The 25,593-nt window shown below is 42.3% G+C and overlaps 2 protein-coding genes across 2 annotated transcripts; both read left to right on the plus strand.

Annotated features, from left to right (window-relative positions):
• Window positions 1-1,577: 1,577 nt before the first annotated feature.
• Window positions 1,578-5,723, plus strand: LOC118428092 (cytochrome P450 2U1-like). Its single transcript, XM_035838061.1, has 6 exons — window positions 1,578-2,297; window positions 3,518-3,660; window positions 3,945-4,155; window positions 4,798-5,075; window positions 5,453-5,641; window positions 5,712-5,723. The coding sequence occupies exons 1-6, from the start codon at window positions 1,910-1,912 to the stop codon at window positions 5,721-5,723; spliced, it is 1,221 nt and encodes a 406-aa protein (XP_035693954.1). The 5' UTR covers window positions 1,578-1,909.
• Window positions 5,724-13,555: 7,832 nt separating this feature from the next.
• LOC118428240 (aristaless-related homeobox protein-like) lies at window positions 13,556-24,138 on the plus strand. The gene is made up of 4 exons (XM_035838247.1): window positions 13,556-13,878; window positions 15,237-15,702; window positions 21,276-21,321; window positions 23,605-24,138. Exons 1-4 carry the CDS (start codon window positions 13,719-13,721, stop codon window positions 24,082-24,084), a joined length of 1,152 nt encoding a protein of 383 aa, XP_035694140.1. The 5' UTR covers window positions 13,556-13,718; the 3' UTR covers window positions 24,085-24,138.
• The last annotated feature ends 1,455 nt before the right edge of the window (window positions 24,139-25,593 follow it).

Here is a 25,593-nt window from a genome sequence, read left to right on the forward strand (position 1 = left end):
ATCTTATAGCTGCATACAAAGCACCAATGCCTTATATAGAAAATTGCAAAAGTTGAAAGTTCCCAGGTTAGTCATAGTACATGTGCTGGCTACAAGACACAATCAGCCATGTCAGCTTCAAATTTGAAAATAGCAATGGGGAGTTCCTCCATTTGTTTCATGATGACATCAAACAGTTTTCGCATGACCATTACGTATTATGGTCATATCCTGCCCAACGGATACTGGACCCATGGACCCATTTAATGTTCTCCATATCAATCTAAAGAAATCTCAGTTTTTGCAAAATTGGTTTCATGTTTCAAGCAAGAAAAGTTAGGAACATATAATATCACTTATCAATCTAAAGAAATCTTCGTTCTTGCAAGATTCTTAACAACGTTCTCATGTTTCAAGCAACAAAAGATACTGAAACCCACGATTATTAGTAAACTCGCCCGGTTACTTCGTATTGACTTTTGTAGCCTTTACCGTTAGATAGGTTGAACTTCAACATCATTGTAGTTTGTAGCTGACCGTACGAAAGTTATTTTTGTTGCGTCAATAAAGATTTTCTTCTCCATTTTGTCTTTTATTGCCTCCATGAAATGTCATGGAGGTTATATTTACCTTCGCCGAGAAGGTTATGTTTTGGGTAGCATGTGTCTGTATGTATGTTTGTAGAAGACCAGCATAACTCGAGAATGCCTGAATGGATTCTATTGATATTTGGTATATATGTGGGTAGGTCTTGTTGAGACATGGAAACGATTAGATTTTGGGCCCCCTAGCGGCCTGTTAAGGAAATTTCCGAGTTCTGAATATGCTGCGGCTATGATTTTTACTTCTTACTTGAAGTATTTGAAAGTTATGTACATATGAACATCGTTGAACATTAATTATGCAAATGAGATCCTCATTTGCATAAGTTATTGGAAAATGCAATAAAGGCAATAAATGCAGCGACGAAGATATCAAGTAAGCACGAATGATGGCTAACGGGAAATTTGCAAAACATTTCAGAGTCAGATTGGATGTTTATTACGGCGTAGCTCACAGAACTGGATCCAATGTGTGTGAGGTATGTTCTGACGGAATTGAACTATATCGTAGTGAAGTACATCCAAACTACGACTTCGAGTACTATCAATTAACAGCGTCTTTTCAGCAACACCACGACGAAGACAACAACACTAAGTCTCGGCCCCTTAGTCTTGACTGTAATAGTGCTTCAAGGCAAGCGACTTCACAGGTATTCCGTGTGACCTAACGTGTGGTCTTTCGTGATGAGCTCTGACATTAAAAGGATTGCGTCACTTGCACAGCTGTGCAGTCAGCTGTGCTGTACAGGTGAGGCAAGCTTTCAATGTCAAAGCTCATCACGAAAGACCACACGTGAGGTAGCTTGTCTTCATGCACTATTTTAGCCAAGTTGATGTTTTTGATAGCCACGTCGTGGTGTTGCTGAAAATAGGCTGTTATTTGATAGCACGTCGTAGTCGTAGTCTGAACGTACATGTAACGTTACTTCACTACGACATAGCTCTTGTTCAGTCAGAACGTACCTCGGGCTACTGCGATCACTTCGTGCCTCATCAGTTCTGTGAACTACACGGTTCCTTTTGTTATACAGGTAACATTGCCATAGGGCTATTAAGGAGGGGCCGTGTTCAACACACAAATGTGCCTGATAAAACAAATTAAAACCCAGAACCTTTGAACAGCTTCTAAGTCAACAACCATAACCGTAAGACCACTTTGCTACGATTTTGCTACCAATGGCAACAGCTAAGCCCCCCTGTTTCGTTTGACTGCCGTTACAAATTTTCTGACGAAAAGAGTCACGTACTATTTATTAAGTTCACAGGTGCGCCCCTGAACCGGTTTGTCTACTCATTGTCCTTTATCAACTCCAGTCGTGGTCTATAAAATGGCTACCGCAGTCTTTAGGTGGATAATTCAGTCCGTGCAGGACACTTTACAGATCTATGGGCTGAATTTGCAGTCTTTGCTGGTCTTCTGTACGGCGTTTGTCCTGGCATGTGCACTTCTGAAACGTTCCCCAAACCTGCCTCCTTACCCGGCAGGACGTGTGCCTGTTCTCGGGCACCTCCTCGCATTGGGCCGAGCGCCACACCTCAAGCTGACGGCGTGGAGGCGGCAGTACGGGGACGTCTTCACCGTCAGGATGGGAATGGAAGACGCGGTGGTTCTGAACGGCTACACTGCCGTCAAGGACGCGCTCGTGGACAGGTCCGAGCTGTTCGCATCCAGGCCGCCAAACTACCTGTTTGATTTGACAGTTGATTCCGGAAAAGGTAAAACATTTCATTTCCATTGCTTTGTTAGTTTTCTACATTGCCAAATTGGAAACATAGTTGTCATGGTAAGTGTTAGGAGACATCGATCAGTTTCTGTATCTATACATTTTCATGTACGAAAGGTGGTATCTCACTGCACTTGCGTCAAGCTTGCGTCACTGTGAGGTTCGTTCGCATGCGTACTGTTTTGTTATTTTCTCCGATTTTTAAAAAAATTTAGATATTGCGTAATACGAAAAAATATGACTTAGAAGACGACAAACTACACAAAAAGTAAGAAAATTCGTTCTTTATCTCTAAAATTCGTTGAGTATCGAACCCGGCAGTGACGCAAGCGTGACGCAAGTGCAGTGAGATGCCACCTGAAGGGTTGGGAGGAAGCATACCATTCTGTTCTCCATACCCCGCGGACAAAGGCTAAATCTTGCCGCGGAGGCGTATAACTACAGTCTTGTTACGCAATGGACCATTAAGGGGGCACACCCCAGTTTATGTCGGGTTTCAATTGGAGACTGTACACCCCCAAGTCTAGCGACCATCTCTTCCAGGAAATTATCCTGCAGCATACTAATTCTATATGGGGGTAAAATGGCCAACTGACTTCTGATCCTTCAATTTCTCTAATTTAGAAAAATGAGAGGAAAAAATTCATTGGGCATTTTCGCATTGGATAAAACCATTAAAAAGATTTTTCCGGCAAACACGACTGATACTGTCAGAAAGAGAAAAATCTTGCGAGTAAAGAAAATTCTAGTAAACTACAGTTTTGTAATCATCCACGTCGCGCGGCATTGCAACTACGCTTACACATCACCTCAGAGGTCAATCTAGGTCACAGGACATTCAAGGCGTAAGGATACCCGGAAATAACTTCGGGCAAAAACACAATTTGCACCCAAAACATATAATTTCCTACGCTTTTCAGCCACGTTAGCGTTTGATGTCATTTCCCAGTAAATAATCACAAATGTAAACTCACACATAGACCATCGGAAGCTTTTCATCACCTTTTTGTCGTACACCACACCTGAGGTGTGTACCGTTAATGATTTTAATAATATGTACTATATTTGATCTACATGCGATCGCAGGTAACATTATCAAATATAGTAACTGTTACATAGCATTTGATATGACAAAGATAATGTGGTAAAATGTGATAAATTGTCTGCTATACATGATTGTAAATATATCATATGACATCTTTGTTCCTTAAGACATTGCTGCTGCACGTTGGGGGACCCAGTTTAAACAGAGAAAGAAGTTTGCACTCACCGCCTTAAAGAACCTGGGCATGAAGGTCGGAAATGGCAGCATTCAGGAGAGCATCCGCGAGGAAGCGAGCAATCTACGAAACAGGGTTAGTTACCTTTGAATAACTACTTCTTGGTTGATGTCTACGTCTACCACATGTGTCCCTTGTTGCCAAAATTCCAGGTCTTTCCAGGATGGTACCAAAACAAAAAATACGCATGACGGTTTATAAATAGAAAACTCATATACAGTTCCTGGAATTCTTACTCTTACTCTAACCCTAACACAGTACACATCATTAGGCCCGTTCCATGAGAGTGTCGCCAAAATTAGTTATGCAAGATTCTACGCTGAATAGACTCGTTATTTACTGATGAAGGAATTGTTTAGATTGCAGAATACGAGGGTGAGCCCTTTGACATCGCCCATGACGTCACCGTGACGGTTGCAAACGTCATCTGCTCCATGACGTTTGGAAAGCGCTACGACTACGAGGATGAAACGTTCCGCGAGCTGTCTGAAGCAATTTTCACAGTAATGGCTGAAGTTGGAGCCGGACAGATCGTCAGCGTCTTTCCTTTGTTACGGTTTGTTCCTGTAGGTGAGTAGAGCTCTCATTACTGAGCATTTCCTAATTGTGATTTCTACCATGTGTACTGCAACGTTCTTCAGGTTCGAATGACCACAATTCACACGGACGCGTGACCATGGTTAGCCTTATGACGTGACGTCAGCAGTTGATCTGAAGTGCCGCATGTACTGTATATGGTCTCTTTTACACCTTTCAATGAAACTTTATTTGCAAGTTCTTTCCCGATGGCTAATTGCAAGTAACAAAAATGATAAACGATGGTAAACTGTGTACAGTAGTAGGCGACTAGTTCTAGTGATAAATTCAAATAAACAAAAAAAAAAAAGCAACAAAAATTGCTATTGGATTTGACTCCTTTTTCGGAGACAGTAGAAGACGAATGATTCCACCTTTTCGATATGTGTGGGTTTACATGTATTCCCATCATGAAGTAACTGTTGAGTGTCCAGGACTTTGCCCTTGTCCAGAAGATTTTAGTATATGGTTCACTCGACTCTGAAGTATGGTTACAGTAGAGACTGACGACCATGGTGGACTTTTCTTTGTTGTATTGTATAACAAAAATACCTTATTATAAAGAAACTTTCCTTCGTTTCAAAGTGTTACAAAAATAGTACTTAGCCAACAATCTATGAATATTGCCATCCACAGCGAACCGAGCCAGCGTCAGTGTATCTCGACAAATCGCCAAGATCCAAAAAGTGCTGAAAGAAGAAATGGCCCGCCATCGAGAACACCTGGATCGCGAGAACCCGCGAGACTTCCTCGACTTCTGCCTGCTGGAGCTGGAACAGCAGAAAAAGAGTCTGACGGAGGAAAACGTGCTGTACATAGCTCAGAACCTCTTTCTCGGCGGTACAGACACAACCACCCACACACTGCTGTGGAGTCTACTCTACATGACTTTGAACTCCGAAGTACAAAACAAGGTACATTTAAAAAAAACAGTTACCCTGCTGGTCTAACAAAGACCGTTGGAAACCGTAACCGGGGCACCAACTCCCTTCCACGGCAACCTCCCTTCCTCGGCAAACTCCTTTTCCCGGTACCCGGTATAAGAGAACCCAGCCAACGTTTAAAATTGCGAAACAGACCAAAATACAGCCCCGTTCGGAGACTGCGACGAAGGCTAGGTTTTAATCCTTCAAAGTTTACCACATTTTCGGTTCAGAATTTCATTTGCATACCATACTGACTGCAAAACATTATTCTGTGTGTTTCTTCTACAAACTTTAACAATGTTTCAAAGGAGATTGCTTTAACGGTTTTGAACAGTTAACACAATTCCGCTTTATTCCTTTAACAGGTACATGAGGAGCTTGATGCCGTTGTTGGTGAGAGTCTGCCCGCCCTGTCCCACCGTTCCCAGATGCCCTACGTGAATGCTTGCCTGATGGAGGTCATGAGAATCCGTTACGTCGGACCTCTTTCGGTTCCCCACGCCACGACAGCGCCTGTAAAAGTGCAGGAATATGACATCCCTAAAGGGACCCAGGTATTGCTACTCATTATAAAATTACAAATGTTCTTAATGTAACGTTCCCAAATACTCACTTCCGTTACAGTTGGCTACATGACTGTGGGCAAAAGTTCCATTTATATCTTATAAATGCTTGCAGCGTACACGTACGTATGTCTAATTTTGATCCAGGTAATCGTGAATCTGCACTCCCTCCACGTGGACCCCGCCTACTGGCCTGATCCGGACCGGTTTGACCCCGACAGGTTTCTGGACGCGGAAGGAAACTTCATCAACAAGCCTGAGTCCTTCATGCCTTTTTCAGCAGGTAAGTAGAGTTCCACAGACTCTATACCTTTGCCAAGCAATATCATTAGTAACATTGAAAATCAACCAAATTTGCATGATATTCTCACTCCTACAAAACTTTCATGTCACAAATACGAAATCATTTACAAATTAGGCTTTTGCAGCATTTGTTAATCATAGATATGCAAAAAAGTGTAAGTTTCATTTGCCTCATTTGTTATGCAAACCAAGTTCCAGTTTGCATAATCCACATACCATTACATTAATTGGTCAAAAACGTAGTGACCTATCGTCGTAAAGAATTATGAAAATTTAGTCATCCCTTTTCAATTTATCCTGTTTCAAAGCCTGTAATTGAAACACGCCAGCAGTTCCAAAGAAAAATGCTGGAGGCTACGGTCAAAGCTTACGTCACATCCGAACACAACAGCTATTTACTACCCAAAATCGTTACCATAGCTTATCCAAAATTAAAAACACAGCTTTCGAATGTTCAGCTGTGTAGTACACGGGAGAGCCACCAAGGGCCCAAAATCTAATTATTTATTTGATATAAGAAGATCTACCCACATACCAAATTTCATGACAACCCGTCGTAGCTTATTGATATCGAGTGCCAGGCTTAGAGATGAGGCACTTCCCATTTTCTGTGCTTTTTTTTTTATTTCACCACTTGACATTTTTTATATCCAGGTCGACGCGTGTGCCTTGGTGAGCAGCTGGCCAGGATGGAGCTATTCCTGTTCTTCTCCACCCTGCTGCAGTCCTTCACTTTCAAACCGATAGAGGGCGCTCCTCCTCCAAGTACCAAAGGCGTCTTTGGTCTGACCTTGACACCCCATCCGTTCCAGCTCTGCGCGATTCCGCGTTAGTTATCTTAGCCATAACGTCATGTTTGTGGATAGGGTTGGTGTGTTTCGATTCATCTGAGAAAATCATATGATAAACTCAAGAATACAATTGTGGATTGTGCTTATAATTACCTTCGCCATTGAAGAAGCTTAAGGTTACATTTTCGGCTGAAACATCATGTTGTGTCTCTGTATGTAGGTCAACAGCATATAACGAGAGTAGCTATAGATGGACTTTCATTATATTTGGTATTTAGTAGCGGTTGCGGAAAGGAAGGTCGAGTTTGAAAATGGTTGGCGTAGCATTTTCCGTCGGCACTGCAGCGGGCCGAGTGTGTGTCCCTTTACATTATCTTGGTGGATAGGTAGGGGTGGGAAAATGAAGGCCAATGGGCCTCCTAGCGGCAAGTTACGGTACTGCAGCAGAGGTTCAAAGTTGGAGATAAATTGTTCCTCAAGTGCCACGTTCATGATTTTTGAGTAGTGGAAACGTCTTTGGGTAGGTAGTAAGTACGATGTTCATAATGATATACATGTTAGGCAAATGAGGACTTAATTTGCATAATTATTGTGGAAGTTTCGCAATTCTATTGTTTTCAATAACTGGACTTTGTTACACATGTAGATTATGATAGATGGGACATAAGCAGATACCAAATATGCTAATGAAGAACTGATTTGCATTATATATGCAATAATTGCAAAACCGCTTAATGATTAATGATGGGTATTGTATACTTGTGACACGTGTATGTTAGTCAATGATGAACATTACCATGCATAAATCATGTAAGTGTGCCAGACATTTGTATAAAATTTACAAAAGGTCTAAATATTTCATTGAGGTATGAGGTGGCCGAACTCTAGTTTATAGTCTAATCTAAAATTCAATATCTACGTTAGGTTCATTGCTTGTAAACATATTTCAAACCATCTACTTATACCTCACAATAGAAAGAGACCTTTCCAGATATACGTAGCGTTTCTAATCCGTTTTACCCGATACTTTTCCCCACAAGTGTCTGTTATAGGATCAGCTGTTCTTGAAGGAGCGACGAGAAATGTAGAAACAGCGCCCGCCGTGACGCGGTCTCCATAGTAACGAGGTAGGGGCGACGCCCTGGCATGAGAAATACAAACATTTTTGGCCGCAGCGCGGCTTGGCTTTGTAACTTCACTTTTCACAGTCGTACCGTCCACTTGGCGGGGGTGAAGTGGAATTGAAAGTGTAGGGGGAGAGTCTGGAGACTAATGTTCGAGCAGATGTAAGGATCTGGATCATTCTTAGTTTTTACGCCTGTTTACATCGTTAAAATCACAATACTAGAAAAGAGAGCTAAATGTTGGAAAATAGGCGCAAAACACTGGATTTGGAGGATGCTGTTTTTTTTCTCGAAGAAGTTACCACCGTATTAACTGCTTGCCATTTCTTATTACTCTTATTCCCAACGACAAGATTTGCGCCTTCCCTTTTACATTATGTGATTAATTCAATTCACAATAAATGACTTCAGAACTTCAGACTTCAAAACAATCTACGCTTTATTTAGTGATGACCATTGTCCCAAAACTAATTTTTTTCTACCCTTCCACTCCGAGGTCTTTCATTTGTAACCTGCACAGTCCGCGAAGGTTCGACGATTAAGTCTTTGTTTGATCTTATCTTGAAGCTTAAAGACAATCAGGCAGATTATCCTCAAGAATTCGGTTGGTGGGAAATCACTTCGTCTGCTTTCACAATGTACCGAAAGCAGTACCTTCTCTATCTTGAAGAGCTGTTTAATAAATGCGCAAGATCGAAATCTTTATTGTCAAACCCATGCCCGTCTCATGTCTATTGCAAGGGAGCACATCATACATGTATATGTATGATAGGTAAAACTAAAAGAAATTTCTATTCCAAGGATTTGTCTGATGATTCTTTGTACATCATTGTTAATTTGACTTCTTCTTTGGATGGAGTCACTAATTAATAACCTTTTTTCCGTTAAAGAAAAAAGGTAGAACGTCTTCAACGTTCCCTGCGAGCCTTGGCAGTTAACGTTGACCAACGACAGCTAACGCAGTGTTCATTGCTCAAACGCTTTGCCTTTCATAGACACTAGACAGTCTTGTCGAATTTCTCCATTAGGCATCTTGCTTCTTGAAGTTAAAGATTACGTAGTCCACGTTTCTTGAAGGAGTCGGCCTTGCAAACCGACACCAAAAGAACAGCAAGTATGTGTGTGAGAGTTGTTCGGTCACGGTACACATGCGGCAAATTGGATCTGTGTAAATCTCGTGTTCCGCGTCGCGACCCAACCATGGCGCGGCGGCAGGGCGTGCTGGAGTGTGTATGGTGGTCTATTGACCTCACAGCCTCTTCAGCCGGATTCGAACCCGCGTCCACCAATCCAGGCGTACTCCTGTAAGAGAACAAGAGACCCCGGGCGATGTATATCGTCGCCAACTGAGCAAATTGGCGGGCTAGTCTCTCAGGCGGTCGCGCGGTGTTTATTCTACCGCGCGCTTTGATGTGGTGACTCGGCAAAAGGGGTTGCAAAGCGGCCTGCGCGCCTCGAGAGGCTTTAGTCCCGTCTTCAAAGGCTCGTCAAGGAGTCTTAAAACAGGTGGAAACAAACGCGCCGCCTCGTGAGAGGCCATCAGACGGAATTGCTAGAAAAACTGCTCGGACACTTACCACCAATTAGCACGCTCTCCACGGCACATCGACCGGGGGGCCCGGCCCTTCAGTAAATTAATTTTAATTACCATGGGCAAACATGGCGGGGGATGGGAGGGGGGTGGAGTGGGGGATCGATCGGGTAGCGGTGGGAAAGTAACGGGACATGAAAGGGAGAAAGTGAAGCGCCGAAGATGCCGAAACCTTCTTGAGCGCCACTCGAGTGTCGGGGTTGGATTCTGTCCAAATGTTACCCTCGTTCTTACCTCCTTTCCTAGTCCGGATGTCGCTTACTCACACAGCCTTCTCCTTTCTCAGAACAACTATCATGTATGACACATTTCTGAAGTGTGCCCCACTCCCATTGAATGTTTGAAAATCAAGGCCATGGCATACCCAGGGCAAAAGATACAAAAGAACAACATTTCTGCTGCAAGCAAAGCCACCAGGAGGCCCCAAAGTGACAATGCCCTTCGTCTTTCCAAGACCTACCCCCACACTAAATATCATCATAATCCATCCAGAGCTCATCAAGATATGCTTACCATGAATATGAGGAAACACGAACGCACACACACAGATACACCCACAACAGTACCTCCGTTTTCCCGTAAGTAAAAAGAGGGGACAATTCTCAAACCGTGAAATCGTATACAACGGAAATGTATATTATTAACAGAACAATTGTCAAAATTCCAAAATGGCTAAACTAACTAGAAATTGTAACAAAAGAAAAACGAATCACGATGTGTCCTCTTTAATTCCACTATACTATTGCCCAAAATAAGACAACGATAGCATATACATGTACTGTGTTTTCGCAAACCTATGCAGAAGAGGATCAAATCAGCTGTTGAGGGCTAACCCGCCGCTACTTACATCAAAGACTAAACAAGTAGGCAAATAGAGGAATTTGTGTTGGCAAAAGAGTTTGGAAAGTTTACCGATAGCTGGGACGTTTGTCTCCCTCCACACAATCCGGTTCTTACGGGGTCTAATGTAGCCGGGCGGACAGGTGGTCTGTTGTGCGCGCCGTCCGGATGTTTTCCCTCTCTGTGAGAAATCTTTTCTGTAAATTTCAGCTGAAAACACAGCGCTGCGTCATGGCTAGAACGTAACATGTCCTACCGTGGGCTCACTCGAGACCTGTTGGATGTCGACGTCTAGAAGGGGAAATATCTTAAAGTCGAAATTTGTATTTTAAAGTTGAAGTCATAATACCAAATCATGTACTATACGTACTACTACATGTAGCTGAATTCTTCTTAAAGTTTTGATTAATAACATTAGAGTTTCACCTTTCATTCATTGTACGTTTGACTGTAACTATTAAAAATAATTTCATTGAATATCTAAATTGAAGGGATAAATCTATAGGTAACAGGTTGTTTCGCAACAATGCCAGTTCGCAACCGTCAGTTCGCAACAAGGCAAGTCTTTTCGCAACAAGGTATAGGTCTTTTCGCAACATTTTAATGTTATTCATCTTGATAGCCTAATAGTATTGGAAATCGTATTCCTAACATAATTGTACTCATTCCACGTAAAAATCTTACCGGGTGCAAAAGACAACCCCGGCGGCAGAGGAACATGCATATGGGGCCGCATGGACCTGACAGCCCGATGATTTTCATACGCCTGGTGGTACAGTTTCATACGAAGCGTGCACATGCAGGAGTATAATTGTGTTAAGAATACGATTTTTAATACTATTAGGCTATCAAGATTAATAACATTAAAATGTTGTAAAACGACTTGTACCTTGTTGCGAAAACACTTGTACCTTGTTGCGAAAAGACTTTCCTTGTTGCGAACTGACGATTGCGAACTGACATTGTTGCGAAACAACTTGTAACCAATCTATACTTAAACAAACCTTGATCATAAGAATTATTACCTGTTCCCACATGCACACATTTATCTTAAAGCTAGAAGTTGATCAGTTAGCCTAGTACAATGCATTTGTCTACAATGTAACATATGTACTGTTGTGTGTGTTGTTGTAACTTTCGGGAATATATTTCTTATACATGTATGTTTGATGAGTTAAACGATAGACAACCTGTATCGAGCCCTTTGAGGCGCGTGCAATAAAGAGTTTTTATTCATCCATAGTTCCCGAATTTTCGACACAAGTGGATCCTATGCGGGTAGCATGTGGTTGCCCGATCGGCCGCTAGGGCATGCTTACTAGGTGTGCGGAATAGCGATGTTTATCTGTCCAGTAATGTGTATTTAAAAGTCATGTACTGTGAGATGCGCAGTGTTGCCTCTGGGCTGCCAACAAACTTTTGAACGCTTTTTTAGAATAAACCAGTCTACGACTTTTTGTAGCATGCATAATGGTAAATCGCCGTGTTCTCTTTTATTAGAATACGTCTTCTATATAGTCTGTTTAGTTTGACTGTCGGAAAGGTATACAGGAGCTAGAAAAGGATGGAAACTACGCTGAATCTCACTCGCCGGGCCTTCAGTGAAAACTTTTAGTCGCCCCCCTCCCCACGATATCTGTTCCCAGATAGCTTGAGGTGTATTCCTTATGCAATTACACAAACCATCTATTTTAAACTCTATCTGCCTTTACACTTACAACTGTCTTAAGAAGCGAGAAGAAGTTCATTTTCATACTAGTATACTTTCGACTTTGTAGTTTTTGTTTCATATCACATCCTTCCACAATTTGTACTCAGAATCACTAGGAACTGCATTCTGTTTACTTTGACCTGTACTTAGCTTGTTAGCAGACTATGAAACACCTTCTTGTCTGCTCCGTCCTGCCCGAACCATGCACCAAGGAAGATCTAGAAGCTCTGACCCCCAGAGGAAGGGAGTGTGTGGAGTACTGGAGCAGGAAAGTGTAGTGATGACACGAAAGTAGAAGAAGAAGGGTGTTAGAGAGCATAAACGTACAATAAAGGTCATCCATTCATTCATGCCAAGATTTCCCTCTGTTAAAGTGCTGAGGCGAAAACGGGTGAATAAATGGCGCAATTAGATCAAAATTAGGATGTTTCCATCAGGAAGGCAGCGGTCACGACAAAACTGTGTAGAAAATGGCCGGCGTTTTATCTAAAGCAATTTTCCTTCGGCAATTTCCACAAAATTACAGGCGGAGTAAGAGGATAATCTAATTCACTCGGCGTGTTGGTTTTTAAGTACAATAGGAGGAACAGCAAGGTCCATAGTTAAGTAGTTATGCTGTGTTATGTTTTGCTTAGGAATAAAACTACCGTAAGAAAAATATAAAATATGATCTCCGATCGAAACGCAATCCATCAAAAACGGCAAAACGTAAAAATAACTACGGTATCTCAAACCATATTTCTGGTATATTTGACCCAACTTCCTGTTAGTGTCCCCGACTTGCCTTACATTCAAATGTCAATCGCGTAACTGCGGACACACATGACTTCAAGCAAACAAACAAACCCCAACTGATTGCAAAGCCCGTGTTTTTATGGAGCTCGAGGCTAATAAAGATGGGTGTTGAAATCGTATGAAGACCGTGACATATAGAGACTGTTTTTAGTATCAGAAAGTTGACAACGCACAAAAGTCGGGCAAAATATATATATACTAGTACATGTACTACGTATGACAGCAGAGTGAAAGAGACAATAAACGCACGGAAGAGGAAACATGAAAAACGAACCATGGATTGCAATATTAGACAGAATCTTTTTTACCACCTTTCCATTGAGGCGGTGAAGACTGAGCGGCCAAATATTTTGATTTATTTCAGCAGCTTAAAACTAATTTCATTGATATGAAATATATTCTACAGATTTTGTGTCTTGTCTTTTAAATGATATCTTAGCATCGTGGATAGAATAATGTTCAATCATAAAGTCCAAGGTCCAATTTCTATCTTAACATGTCATGACTACAACTATTGATTACATTTTAACAAATGCTGCCACTAACATTTACATGTCTTTTCCCTCTTCATTAAAAAAAGTGTGTACGAACTCACAGACTTATTGTAGTGTAAGGTGAAGTAACTTCACAATGAGAAGTCTCCATAGAAGAGCAAATAGTTCCCACCCCGTCAGTCTTCCCCCTCTTCACCGTAGGAAATTAAGAGCAGTGATTGGCTGATGGCCAATTGATATGCAAGCGGCCATTTAATCCAGTAAACCGGCGGCCTGTATGTGGCGGGACCCAGTTAAGGTTGGAGTGAAAGTTACCGTGGCAAGAACTGTCACACCACTGCTGGGGGGTCATCACAAACTTTCTTAAGAAGATAGTATACTGTTGTGAATGTATAGGCGAGAGGAGATATCGCTCTAGTATGACTGCGTTAAAATCACCGTACAGCATCGAGGGAATCCTCGGGCGGACGAGCAACCCCTCCCGAGGGAGCGACGGAAGAGGGTCGGTGATCGTAGCGGGACTTGGCCTGATCGGACCAGCTCCAGGGGCAAAGGAATCGCGCTCTATCCTCGTACAAAGTACGTACCAAACTCCTCTCTCTCTCAGCGCCAAACTGTGTCTGTACCAAAGTTTGCGTGGAACTGCAGTATGTGTGCATAGCTGTTCTCATCATTTTGCACGCAACGCCGACGTTAAATAGTGGTTTACGCTACTCGATGATCCGTTACGGTATCACGCCTGTCTTCTTTAGTTGCCACACTTCGCTCATCAGTGCTAAACGACCATCAGACACGCTCTGCTACGCCACAGTCGTCTTAATTTGATTACTTGTCTTTAATAGATGTTTGTGTGGTTAATGAGTTAAGTAAATAACGCCTGTTGATTCGCGCCGCGGGAATATTGTATTCAACGCTTATTATAGGGCGACATTACACAGTTCGTTAACCGCTAGTATGCGAGCAACATTTTGGCTCTTTCCATGTTTCAGCGCTGCCTTTTAGATACAAGTGATTACGCCATGGTTTGGCTCCTCTACCCTGGTCTAACCCGACCCCACTTTCTGTGGCCGATCCGGTTGCATACTGCTCCGATTGCTTTACAATTAGATTACAGCAAAAACTATATATGTAGTAACGCAGACTGTATAGTTTAATACGCATGCACGCCAAGTATGCGTCCCGCTCGCATTGCTCTTTCCGCCAGAGATGGTAGCCGGGACAGTCATTATCTCCCGCTGTAATGCTTTCTTGCACGACACAAACGAGTCCAAATTGCCCCCCTTTGTCGAAAAGCTCGGGTAATGCGGTAAAACTTTGCCCCATTTCCGACGATTTTCCCCCGCCGCTTTCTGGAGTGTTTAAGAGCGTGATAAGGGGACCCCGTCGTGATATGGATGAGATGGGCAACTATCTGACTATGTTCTGTATCACATCATTCTTCTTTACGTCTAAAAATCTAAAACTATTGTAGATATGTCCGACATTAAGGGGAAGAGGTACATGCTAGGTGATGATTTTTGGATGAGGATTCATGAAATGGAACATAACAAGGAAGCAGTGAAGATAAAATCCTGTAGAATAAGTAGGGAACCGGAGAATCCAGTTGTCAGGGGGCCTAATTTGGTCCCGTATTTTGATGGATGTGTCAATACCTTTGCCAGTTGTCAGATTCTTCAATTACATCCCGCACCACCAGCGTCCCGTCATCATTTACCGACCCCGGGAGTTGAAAGGTGCCAATTACTGGGTCGTAAAAAACTAAATAGCGCCGCCGCGATCGCACTGCCCTACCCCGGGCCCCCGGAGAGAAACACCGAGCCCAAAAGGACTCCCTAAAACCCAAACTCAAACCTAAAACTCTGCCTGAATAAAGAGCAAATTGCATTAATTCAAAAGCAAACTTTCCCCGTGGCTCAATTCTCGCCTTTTCTTTGCAGAAAATTGCGGCGGGATGAATGCGGAGGTGGCGACGATCGGGAGAGCTGCAGGGCACGAGGACAATAGCGGGGAGAGTGCCGCCCTGGATTTCTCCATTAAGAGAAAATCAGCAGAGGACAAGAAAGACTTAAAGCAAGACTTAAACAGAAACCATTTCTCGGAGAAAGACATCAAAAAGGAGGACATGCACGAGGGAGAGGACAGCGGGAGCGAGAGCGATTGTGGGCCGCTGGGGAGCGACCTGCCACCGTGCGGCAGTCCAACAAGCTCCGGTGCCGTCCACGAGGACAAACTGAACGATCTCTGTGACAGTATCAACGGACAAGTGAATTCTTTAGCTGGAATCGACTTGGAAAACGGCGGGAAAAGGAAACAGAGACGCTACCGAACAACTTTCACAAGCTACCAGCTGGAAGAACTAGAACGAGCATTTGCCAAGACCCACTACCCCGACGTTTTTACCAGGTGGGCTTTTCTTCATTTCTGCTCTTCTTTTGACCTCTTAATAGTAATCAATTTGCAAGTTTATGCCCGTAGGCTAATTTCAAGTACATGGTATAAACATAGGAGATATACAAGTGACAATAAACAGTGGTAAACATTATTGTGAAAAGAGGCTACTCGAATACTAGTGTTGGCTATTTCTAAACAGGTTGTGTTTGACTTCTTTTTAAATAGTTTTCTTTAATGAAGAACACCAGAATTGAAAATTATAACTTGCGTTCATACCTTATAAACCATGCTATCAGCATAATTGTAACTTTAAGGTCATAAGGCCATGGTATGGATGTGAATATCATTTTGCAAATACCTTATTTTCTACCAAACAAGTTGCGCGGTTTTTAGGTTGCAACCGTATTGCAGTTTACAACAATAGGGGCACCACAAATGACAAATGCGAAAAAGAGAGCGGATATAGGCCATTGGTTTAATAGCGCTATAGCCAAATTATTATTGTTATTTTAATTCACATTGAAGGCTAGTTTGTTTGTCCATTTGCGGGCCGGGTCGGCGTTCTTGACCGCAAGAATGCCCGGCAGGCTTTGAGGACAGTGACAGCGGCTCCGGCCACGAGTGTCCCGTACGGACAGACGTGAGGGATAAGAAGGGACCGACAAGTCCATAAGACCTGAGTAGCTAATGACATCAGGGGAAGGGGAAGGGTGACACCCCGACACCGTAACTCCGACAGTTGACGGGACCGTCGCACTAAAATTAGCCGGGTCTGTATTTTCCCAGCTGCCGGGAGCGCGTCGGTTGCCCGGCTTTAATTTCACCCGCGTAAGATCTTCACTTTCCTGATATTAACTCGAGCAGACCAGAGGTCGGACCGAACGGACAGGAAAATTGACCTTTCCTAATGTGGGATTCTGTCAATGACATTAGATTATGGCGGAACATGGGTGGGCGGCCCGGCCCGGCTACCCGGAGAGACTGTTGTTCTAGACACGCTGCGGCTTCGTGGCAGGCCGCCCGTATATTTCATGGTCCAATATATATAGTCCATATTATTTAGTAGTACTTAGCCAGACTGCCATCCTAAGTTAGTTTACCGGGGCTCACATACTCTCTAAACAACCTGTTGTTAAGGTGGGTTCACATGTGCGTGTATGTTCAAGTCCGTGTGAGGGCCGTGTGGACTTCTTAGCATCTGCCAGGCTCCACAGGTTGCTGGAAAATAGCACAAATTGGACAAACATAGACGCATAACATGCCAAATGAGCTAGCTGACCGGAGAGTATGGTTTGCTAACTCCTCTGGTGTGTTATCTGGCTGTATTGGTCCAACTCAATTTTTCTAGCGACCTGTGGAGCCTGTAAGAGGCTAAGAATTCCATACGACTGGATGGCAGTGTCTAGATTATATATATCATAACGTCTATAACAACGTATCAAACCTAGACGGGGAAACGACATATAGCAATATGCTCAAAACATATCATAGTAGACAAAAACGAAGAAACAGTCGACATAATTTCGGAATTTGTCCCAGTACTTAGATATTTTGAATCTTCAGTGTTGAAATGAGCCTGTGAAACACGCTGGAAAAAAAAGTTCCGATATCAAGATTAAAATTTCAAACCACTGATCTTTCTTTCAAACTTTTGATCAATTTCAAGCATTGTACAAACTTTTCCCCATGACATTTGTCTATTAGTGTTTATAGATTCATAGAATTTGTACTACTAACATAACAAGGTATTTCGAAGCACAATTTGCAGACTTTGATACTAAGAATGCCTTTGCACAGACTACAGTTGTATGGTATTGGTCAGACTAGAACGCGCTGAAATATATCAAACGCGAGGTATCTTGATGATTGGCCAAATATACAAAGCATACTGTGCATTGTCATACCCCGGTTTCGTGTGTTTCAGTGAGATGATTGTCTATTTGGTAGCACATTTCGTTCAAGTGACAGACTGACACACATTTTGACGTTGTCGACGTTGACAAAAATGGCTCAACTTAACTATAATCGAATTCCTCTGTGATCGAAGTATTAGCAAAGTATATGTCAGTTCTGTGCCTGTAATTCCTCAGAAATAGTAACGCGAACGTAACGATAATGCCAGCAAACATACATACTAGACAAAGGACAAAGAAGTTAAAATGTTTTACCGTACGAAGTTTGTATTTTGTTCCTTCATAAAGCCTTTGCTTATGTTTGAGAATATAAATAGCAAAAGAAAAGAGATATTTTGAGACTTACGTTAATAAGATGGTGGCTACGGTACCTCACAGCCACGCCCTATTTTAGACTCTAAACAAAACCTTAACAAAAATAAAATGACAAATCTCAAGAAACTGTTCACTAGCCAAAAACAAGACAATCATTTGGTCGCCAACATATAAGGAGTCTATAACCACTATGCCTATACAATCCATAGCCTGAGCGATGCCTGAAGAAGGAAGATTGTCAAACGAGGGTTAGCTTGTAGTTTTATATAACGTCCTTGCTTGTAATGAGTACAGTTTTGGAAATGATATGCGTAAAAGTAAAATGTATAGTCAAGAAATCAAACCACAAGACAAAAGTTGCCATGTATTCTTCTGCAAATGAAACAAGATGAGCTAATGTTGTCACGTCACTTTAACAGACCCATCCGCAAACTCCATAGAATAAAATGGTAATGTGTTATTACGTTCCCCTCTACAGTACAATGAAGCAAATAGAAGTAAAGACTATGTACTATAATACATGAGTAGATCTGTGTGTAAACCTTTCGTTAAAACAGACAATTATGCTTACAAAAAAAGGCAAACAAATCGAACTAAGGCAGTGCTTGGATACTGTGGTTTTGGGCCTTATAGTTCTGTGTGCTTCACCCTCTTCAAACCCTGGTATCATGTTATACGTATTCAAATTCGTATAGGTAAGAACTAAGTACTCTCTTTTTCAGTTTGATTTAGCGTATTGAAATCTTGCCAACAACCGTCTGTGAACACTTAGTTTGCAGTATATTTTACGGCGTGTATGGTGCAGGCTGTATTTCGATGCAGTAATCAGAAAGGGAATTTACTGGTGAAAACGTACAGACGTCATGAAAATACCCCACCCTTTGGACTGGTCGTGATGTCATCTTAATCCTCTACAAACCCCGGATAGGGTGTCTCCTGTATGGCGCAATCTTGCATAATTTTGTATTTTTTAAACCAAACATGAAAAAATAGACGAGGACAAAATAGCACTGCACTCAAGTGATGTACCTTATATCAACACACAACACATCACATCAAATGACTAAATAAAAGCAAAACAGGCACTATAATGATACTATACGTATAAGTAGCGCCATTCTCCACTTCACAAGTTGTCAAATATAGACAGTATTACTGATACACTAGTTAAGATTTACGATTTTGAAAGCTGGTTTGGATTACGTCTATACATGTATGTGTATCTGTAACACAAACGTGTGGGATCTGTCTCGCAGAGCTTGAAGGATGAGTCCTATAAAATGATCATAAGTTGAATTTGATATGTGCATCTTTGCCAGAGTCCGTATTTTACAAGCTGACAGAATAGATACATTAGTCGACTCACTCCGATCTATGCGGTACAATTCTAAACGAACTTTTCGCCTTTTTTTTTCTAATTTGTCGGGAAGGGTATCGTATTCACCACGACCAAAAGCGATTAGATAAGATTTTTCAATAGCTTCTTTCCTTGTTGTAATCAGTGCGTTTCAAGTCTTTTGATTGACTTGGCCAAACAGTGTTTAGGTGAAGGCATGTTTCCCCAATCTATTGTAAATATTAACAAACTAGCTAGTTAAAACTTATGGACAGTTTATTTTGCGATACACCAGTCTCCATGCATCACATTGGACCCATGATCTTGTAACGAAGTAGTCAATACAACATTGATGCCTTCACTGTCAACCGTGTACAACTAAAGATGACGTCCCTGCCATTGACAAACACGAAATGTGAAAATTGAAAAGAGTTTACATATCTATATCTACTCGACATAAAGAATTACAAACCCTGATGACACTACTTTAATCTTAAACTGACATTTATGCAAATATCGAATATCTTTATGCTTTGGTTGATATTAATATCTTTCTTCATTTGAACTTCGTGAAATCATATGTAAATATTTGTTCTATGCATCACGCTTTGACGTAACATGTGTTTTGAAGACAGCTGATATCATATGACAGATAGATATGTAGAAATATGGGCATTTCTGTTCTATAAATACCAGGATACTAGGTGGGGTTCGTTCATGAGTATGTCATATCGTGATACCCGTTAACATTGTTCAGCCACATGCATGTTACGGTGAGTTGCTGTGGAGTTTGTCAACCACAAAATCAATAAACGTCTCTTCTTTAAGCGGTTGAAATTTTCTTCTTTGTAATGGTGGACGAGGGAAATGCACAGGATATAAGCGAGCCGTGTGGGTGTGGCACTTTGAAGTACACAAAATCTGTTTTCATATACCAGCTTCTTAAATCTTGTTCATGCCACGCATGTTAAAAGTCAAACAAACAAAATGATTGTTGCCCAAACATCATTTTAGGATTTACAAAAAGTGAACTGATGTATGAGTATCATAGCAGAATCGATATGGACACATGCATGCCCATGTCAACTTTTGCACATCATGTGTGTTGATTAATGACAACAAGTAAACACGTTTTTTACTGTTTGCGGTCGAAACTCTTGTGGTTTCGTAGTGGGAAGGCTTCTCGAAAACCGCGAAACTAAAACCATGGCAAATACATGTAAGTCAAAGTTTACTGTATTCAGGCCACGGTCATCTTTGTTAATCATAAATAACGGTGGCTGCGGGATCTGATCTGATCAAATCCTCGTAGTTATCATACAGAGTAATAGATACAAAAATTGTTTTCATTGCCATAGTGTCAATAGACGTGTTTCCCATGGGGCCAATGCTCACTTATGGCAATGAACTGTCTTCCGGGGAATCCCAACAAGCTAATCAACTCTAAAGCCAACACTGAGCTCCCCTGGGCGCTGTTTTGTCTTGAAATAATTCCGTGGAACAACAACTTTAATCAGCCGAGTGACATGTCATGTGTTCATTACAATTGGACCACAATCGCGGTCATGGTGGCTACATGTATAGATATGGATCCATGGGTTGTGGACCAGTGATAATTAAAACCGACGGATATTGTTTTATTGGTGTAACATCTGTTATTGGTTGTAATGAATGAAAGAGCTAGGCTAATTGTGTATAACAATGACTATTTCTTAAGTCAATTGTTAATTGGCTCGACGCCCTTGCTGTCGTTCGATGATGACCTCGCTCCTTTAAAAAGGTCGTTTATTTTCTATTGTGGAAAGAAAACTACTCTTCTCTTAGTTAACATCACAGAACTCACACATGATAAATTGGTGGTTTCGTCTTCCACTGTCTCCAAGAAAAGAAGCCAAGCCTAACTAGTTAAGTTTTAGAGTTAGTATTTGAATCAGAATAGTCGTATGTGATATTACTGTTATTCTTCATTCACCGTCTTTCTGTTTCTCAACATCTAACTACATGTTGTTGCCTTATTACAGGGAGGAGTTAGCAATGAGAGTGGATCTAACCGAAGCTAGAGTACAGGTAGGTCCAACTAAGCCAACTCTACTTTTCTAAACAAGATATCAAAATACAAGGTTCTGCTGCAGGATCATAGAAAGTCCATAGGATAGACACTATAATCTAAGTGCTTTATCTTTTGACACATTCTATCTATCTACCATTCCATAGGAGCTGATGCATCTAAATACTGTGAAATTTATTTCCGTTTCTTCCATTCACCACTTAAGTCTGTTCACTCCTTTTCTTTCATTATCTTGTCAACGTCAGTCATTCTTTTAATCTTTATTATTTTGAATATAAGGGTACATTTTACGTAAAGAGCATGCCATGTATGGCAAGGAAAACCAATGTAGCCAAAAGACAACAACACATTGTAAATTTAATATCTGATGATCAGATATCAAATGATATTCACAATCGGATTTTTTTTCTTAAAACAAAATTGTTTTAAGTCTTTTTGGGGAAAGTTGAATTGAAGTTGAGAAATTTTTCGCACATAGTTCTCCCACGAACCCCCCTCCACCATCCCCACTCTATATGACACACACATCCCGGGTCATAATCACCATTGCCCGCTGCCAGCCGTCCAAATTGCGCGCGAAAATTGTGTCCATTTACCCTGCCCCAATTATGCCCATTTCTGCCGAGAAGTAAAACGGGAAATGGCAATTCTCCGATAATGAACCAACTCTTAACGAAAATGGCTTCAACCCCGGGACCTCTTTCGACGGCAAAGATTGCCCCCGAATTTTCTCCCTGATTTGCCTCGGCTGGCGGGGAAATTTGCTTAGGGTAATTTGGCCTAATTCTCGGGCTATTTAAGCAATTATTGTCAACGTTTTGCGACGGGAGGATTTGATTGCAGATTGTGTCGCCGCGCGCAGCGCTTAACTCGTCAAATTGCCTCCCCGCTATAGGAGAGATCTACCGCCGCTCTTCGGAAATCTCTGCGGCCCCGCTTTGTCTTCCCGAGCAATCCATACCCAACCCTCTAATCACGCAAAATTGAAAAGCGGGAAATTACAGAGAAGGCTCATTCAATTTTATTAGCATTCAACAGGATGCGTTACTCGAGTCGATGTAATTTCGAGAAAATTGGTCGAAATTGGCGGTTCTCGAAACACAATGTGCAAATCTAATAGTGCGATGGGAGCGGCGGGATTGTATGAGTGACAACCTGCTTATAGTAAAACTGAAAGGTCCTGGCCCTTGTCAGACTCCTCAGGTCGTGTAGGAGAAGAAAATGCCCCCTTCCTGTAGCGTTTGCCACTTCACGAGTTGATAAAGTTGTCAAAAGTTGAAAAGAAGAAGCGATCTACAAGCTTGACGCGTGTACAATTTGGTGAATGTGTATTACTCAGTTAATGAAGACCGTCTGGTAGCGAGAGTAAAGACGTATAATCACCGTTCTTGAGCGACAGACAATCATCCCGACTTTAAAGGAGCCCTGTTGGATATGGCGTGTTACATGCCTCTTTATTCCCGTTAGTTACGGGCCGATTGTTCAGGGAAATGCAGTTTATAACAAAGTGGCAGCTGTAGTATTCTCTATGTGTTCGTAAAAACCTTTAAAGGTTTTTACGTTGTTTTGACGAAACTCTTGCGTTTATGAGCTATTTACAGAAAACATTTAGTCCAGACTGTTTTACGTCAATACAGTGAAAGTTCACTTAAGGGCAGATCCACATATTTGCTTCGTATCCAGATAGTTTTCATAAATCATATATTTTGTTTGATCCTATATATTACTGCAAAATGAGCGGTACAATATATTTGTGAACCTCTCCGACTATTTCAAATGCCGAAAAAATCATCCCTAGGCAACTGAATTTTCTGTTCACAAAATAAAGACTTACTACAAGAGGAGGCAAAAGAATACGACATCCTCTCAAATTCTTTTTTGACTGTCGTACTGTATGCAGTAGCCAGTAGTATGCAAATGTCCTACTGATCATGATTCCTAAACCCTTTTCCTACAGTCTTACACCCCCTTTCCAATAGGACGGCGCTTTCGTCGCGCTCTCTCTGCGCTCCTCAAATTTAAGAGATCGCTCAACGAATTGTTTAGAAAAACGAATCTCTTAATGCTTTGTGTGTTTTGTTGTCTTTTCAGTCACACTTTTGTATGATATGCCCAGTATGGATGTCGAAGGTAAAACACACCCGTTTTAGGTTGCAGTGAGAGCGCAGCGCGATCGCTGTCTAAACGAAATGGGCCTTATTTTAGTTATATAACAGTGTATATCAATATGAAATATTCTATTGCATATCTGTTGTAACATGGCCCGTATATTGTTGTTACAGGTTTGGTTCCAGAACCGGCGAGCCAAATGGCGGAAGCGAGAAAAGGCCCAGGCCCAACAGCAAGCCCAAATGCAGCTCCACCACCCCGGGGGCCTCCCGGGGGTCCATCCCTACCTGGACATGGGCTGTGCTCCCCACCACCCTGGGGAACATCCCCCGGGGGTCCCCGGTCTAAGCTGCCCGCCGCTGTCCCCTCTCCCTCCCGCCCTCCACCCTGGATCGTTCCCCCTCCACCCTGCCCTCGGCGGTGGGCTGCTCAGAACGCCGCTGGGTCCGGCGGGGTTCTCGCCGTTTCTCCGCGGGGCCGCTCCCGTGTTCCGCCCAATGCTGCAGGTGGACGGCTTGCAGGCGCTGGCTGAGTCCGACCGCCGGGCATCCAGCATCGCCACCCTCCGCCTCAAAGCCAAGGAGCACTCGGCACAGATCGAAGCGCTGGGACAACACGCTAAACCTGCCACACTGAAGGAGGTGTGCTCCTGAGGACTACGGGCTACAGGGGCGGGCCAGTAGGCTGTGTAGGGATTTGAGGAGGGTTTTGTATAAGCCATGCAGGCTTCTCCCCTCCTCCTGCACTTTCTTGACTGTATTGTTATTGTTTTTTATGTGCGAAACAAACAAACAAACAAACAAACAAACAAACAAGGGATGGTCGATAGTCTCTATCAGACTTCTAAGGATGCGGAAAGAATATGAAATATTGACGAAGATTTGCCATTGGCAGGCCATATACAGAGTTGTTAGCAGACCTGTTCATGTAACTCCACTCATCCTATTCGCATAGTCTTTAATAGTCTACCCAGTAAACCATGCAGTTTGGTAGATATAAGTAGAAATGGTTTGGTAAAATACTCCATAGAAATTTCTGCTTCTCCCAGAGTATGCACAGTATTTCGTCAAGGCGTAAAAGTATTTTTTTCCAACTCAGCTTGCAAATTCTCCTTATCCTGCATCTACTGAACTCCAACCTGCCCGCCCTATTAAGCCGACTTTGCTGCAATGTCTTAAGATTTTCATGTCTGTCCAAGTGTTGTGAATAGTAACCCTGACCGTGGGTCTGTTGCGTTGTTGTTTGACCCTGTTAAGTGTAGAAATGTATTGTGCAATCTTGTTGTGATCTGTGAATATCTAAAGCCAGTTACTTTTCTGTATACAGTGCCATGCAAGGAAGTGGTTTTTGAACTGACAATGACATTTACATAATTGAGTGTCTTTTGAAAATTTACCCAACATTCACAGGTCTAAGGCGCCTGTTTGAAGTTAAAGTTGGGAATTGGGATACTCCCAGATAGGGCTGGGTACCGGTACACTGTACCGGTACAAAACGGGTTTTTCTTATTGGACCGGTCCAGAAAAATCGGACCTGAAAAAATTTGGTGGACCGGATGTTGGACCTATTGGAAAATGAAAAGATTATATGATCAGGATTTCACACGTTTTCGGGCCTTACCGGTCAAAGGAAATATCAAGACCGAGTCTACCAAGTTTTACAGTCAATCGTACAGAGGCAGTTAGCCTTGTAGGGTTTTAAAACGCCAGTGGGAGTCTAAAACTCCACAAAACTGATTTCTTTTATATAGCGAAATGGACCATTGTTTCGAGTATCTGCATTCACAAGTTTTCACATACTGAATCAGGTCTGGGTTCAGGTCCGGACCTGGACCTGATCCTCTGGACCTGAACCGAACCTGGACCTGGACCTGGACCTGAATTTTCTGTACCGGTACCCAGCCCTGCCCCCAGCCTCCCTAGGCCGGCGTCACGTTTCCAAACCGGGGCCCGGCCGGTCAGCTTTCGAGAACAAAAAAAGTATGGTATAAAAGACACCAAACTACACAAGACATAAAGAGTCGTGGGCATTATGTCTGTATATTTTTACGTGTTCGTTTCTATGGAAATGTGACGTTAGCCTAAGCAGGCTAACATACTAGTAGTCAACAGAGATACTGCTCTGACTGCCCAGGGTGCATTATGAAAACCGTTCTGAAATAC

Source organism: Branchiostoma floridae, chromosome 12, assembly GCF_000003815.2.
Source record: "Branchiostoma floridae strain S238N-H82 chromosome 12, Bfl_VNyyK, whole genome shotgun sequence".
Lineage (NCBI taxonomy): Eukaryota > Metazoa > Chordata > Leptocardii > Amphioxiformes > Branchiostomatidae > Branchiostoma > Branchiostoma floridae.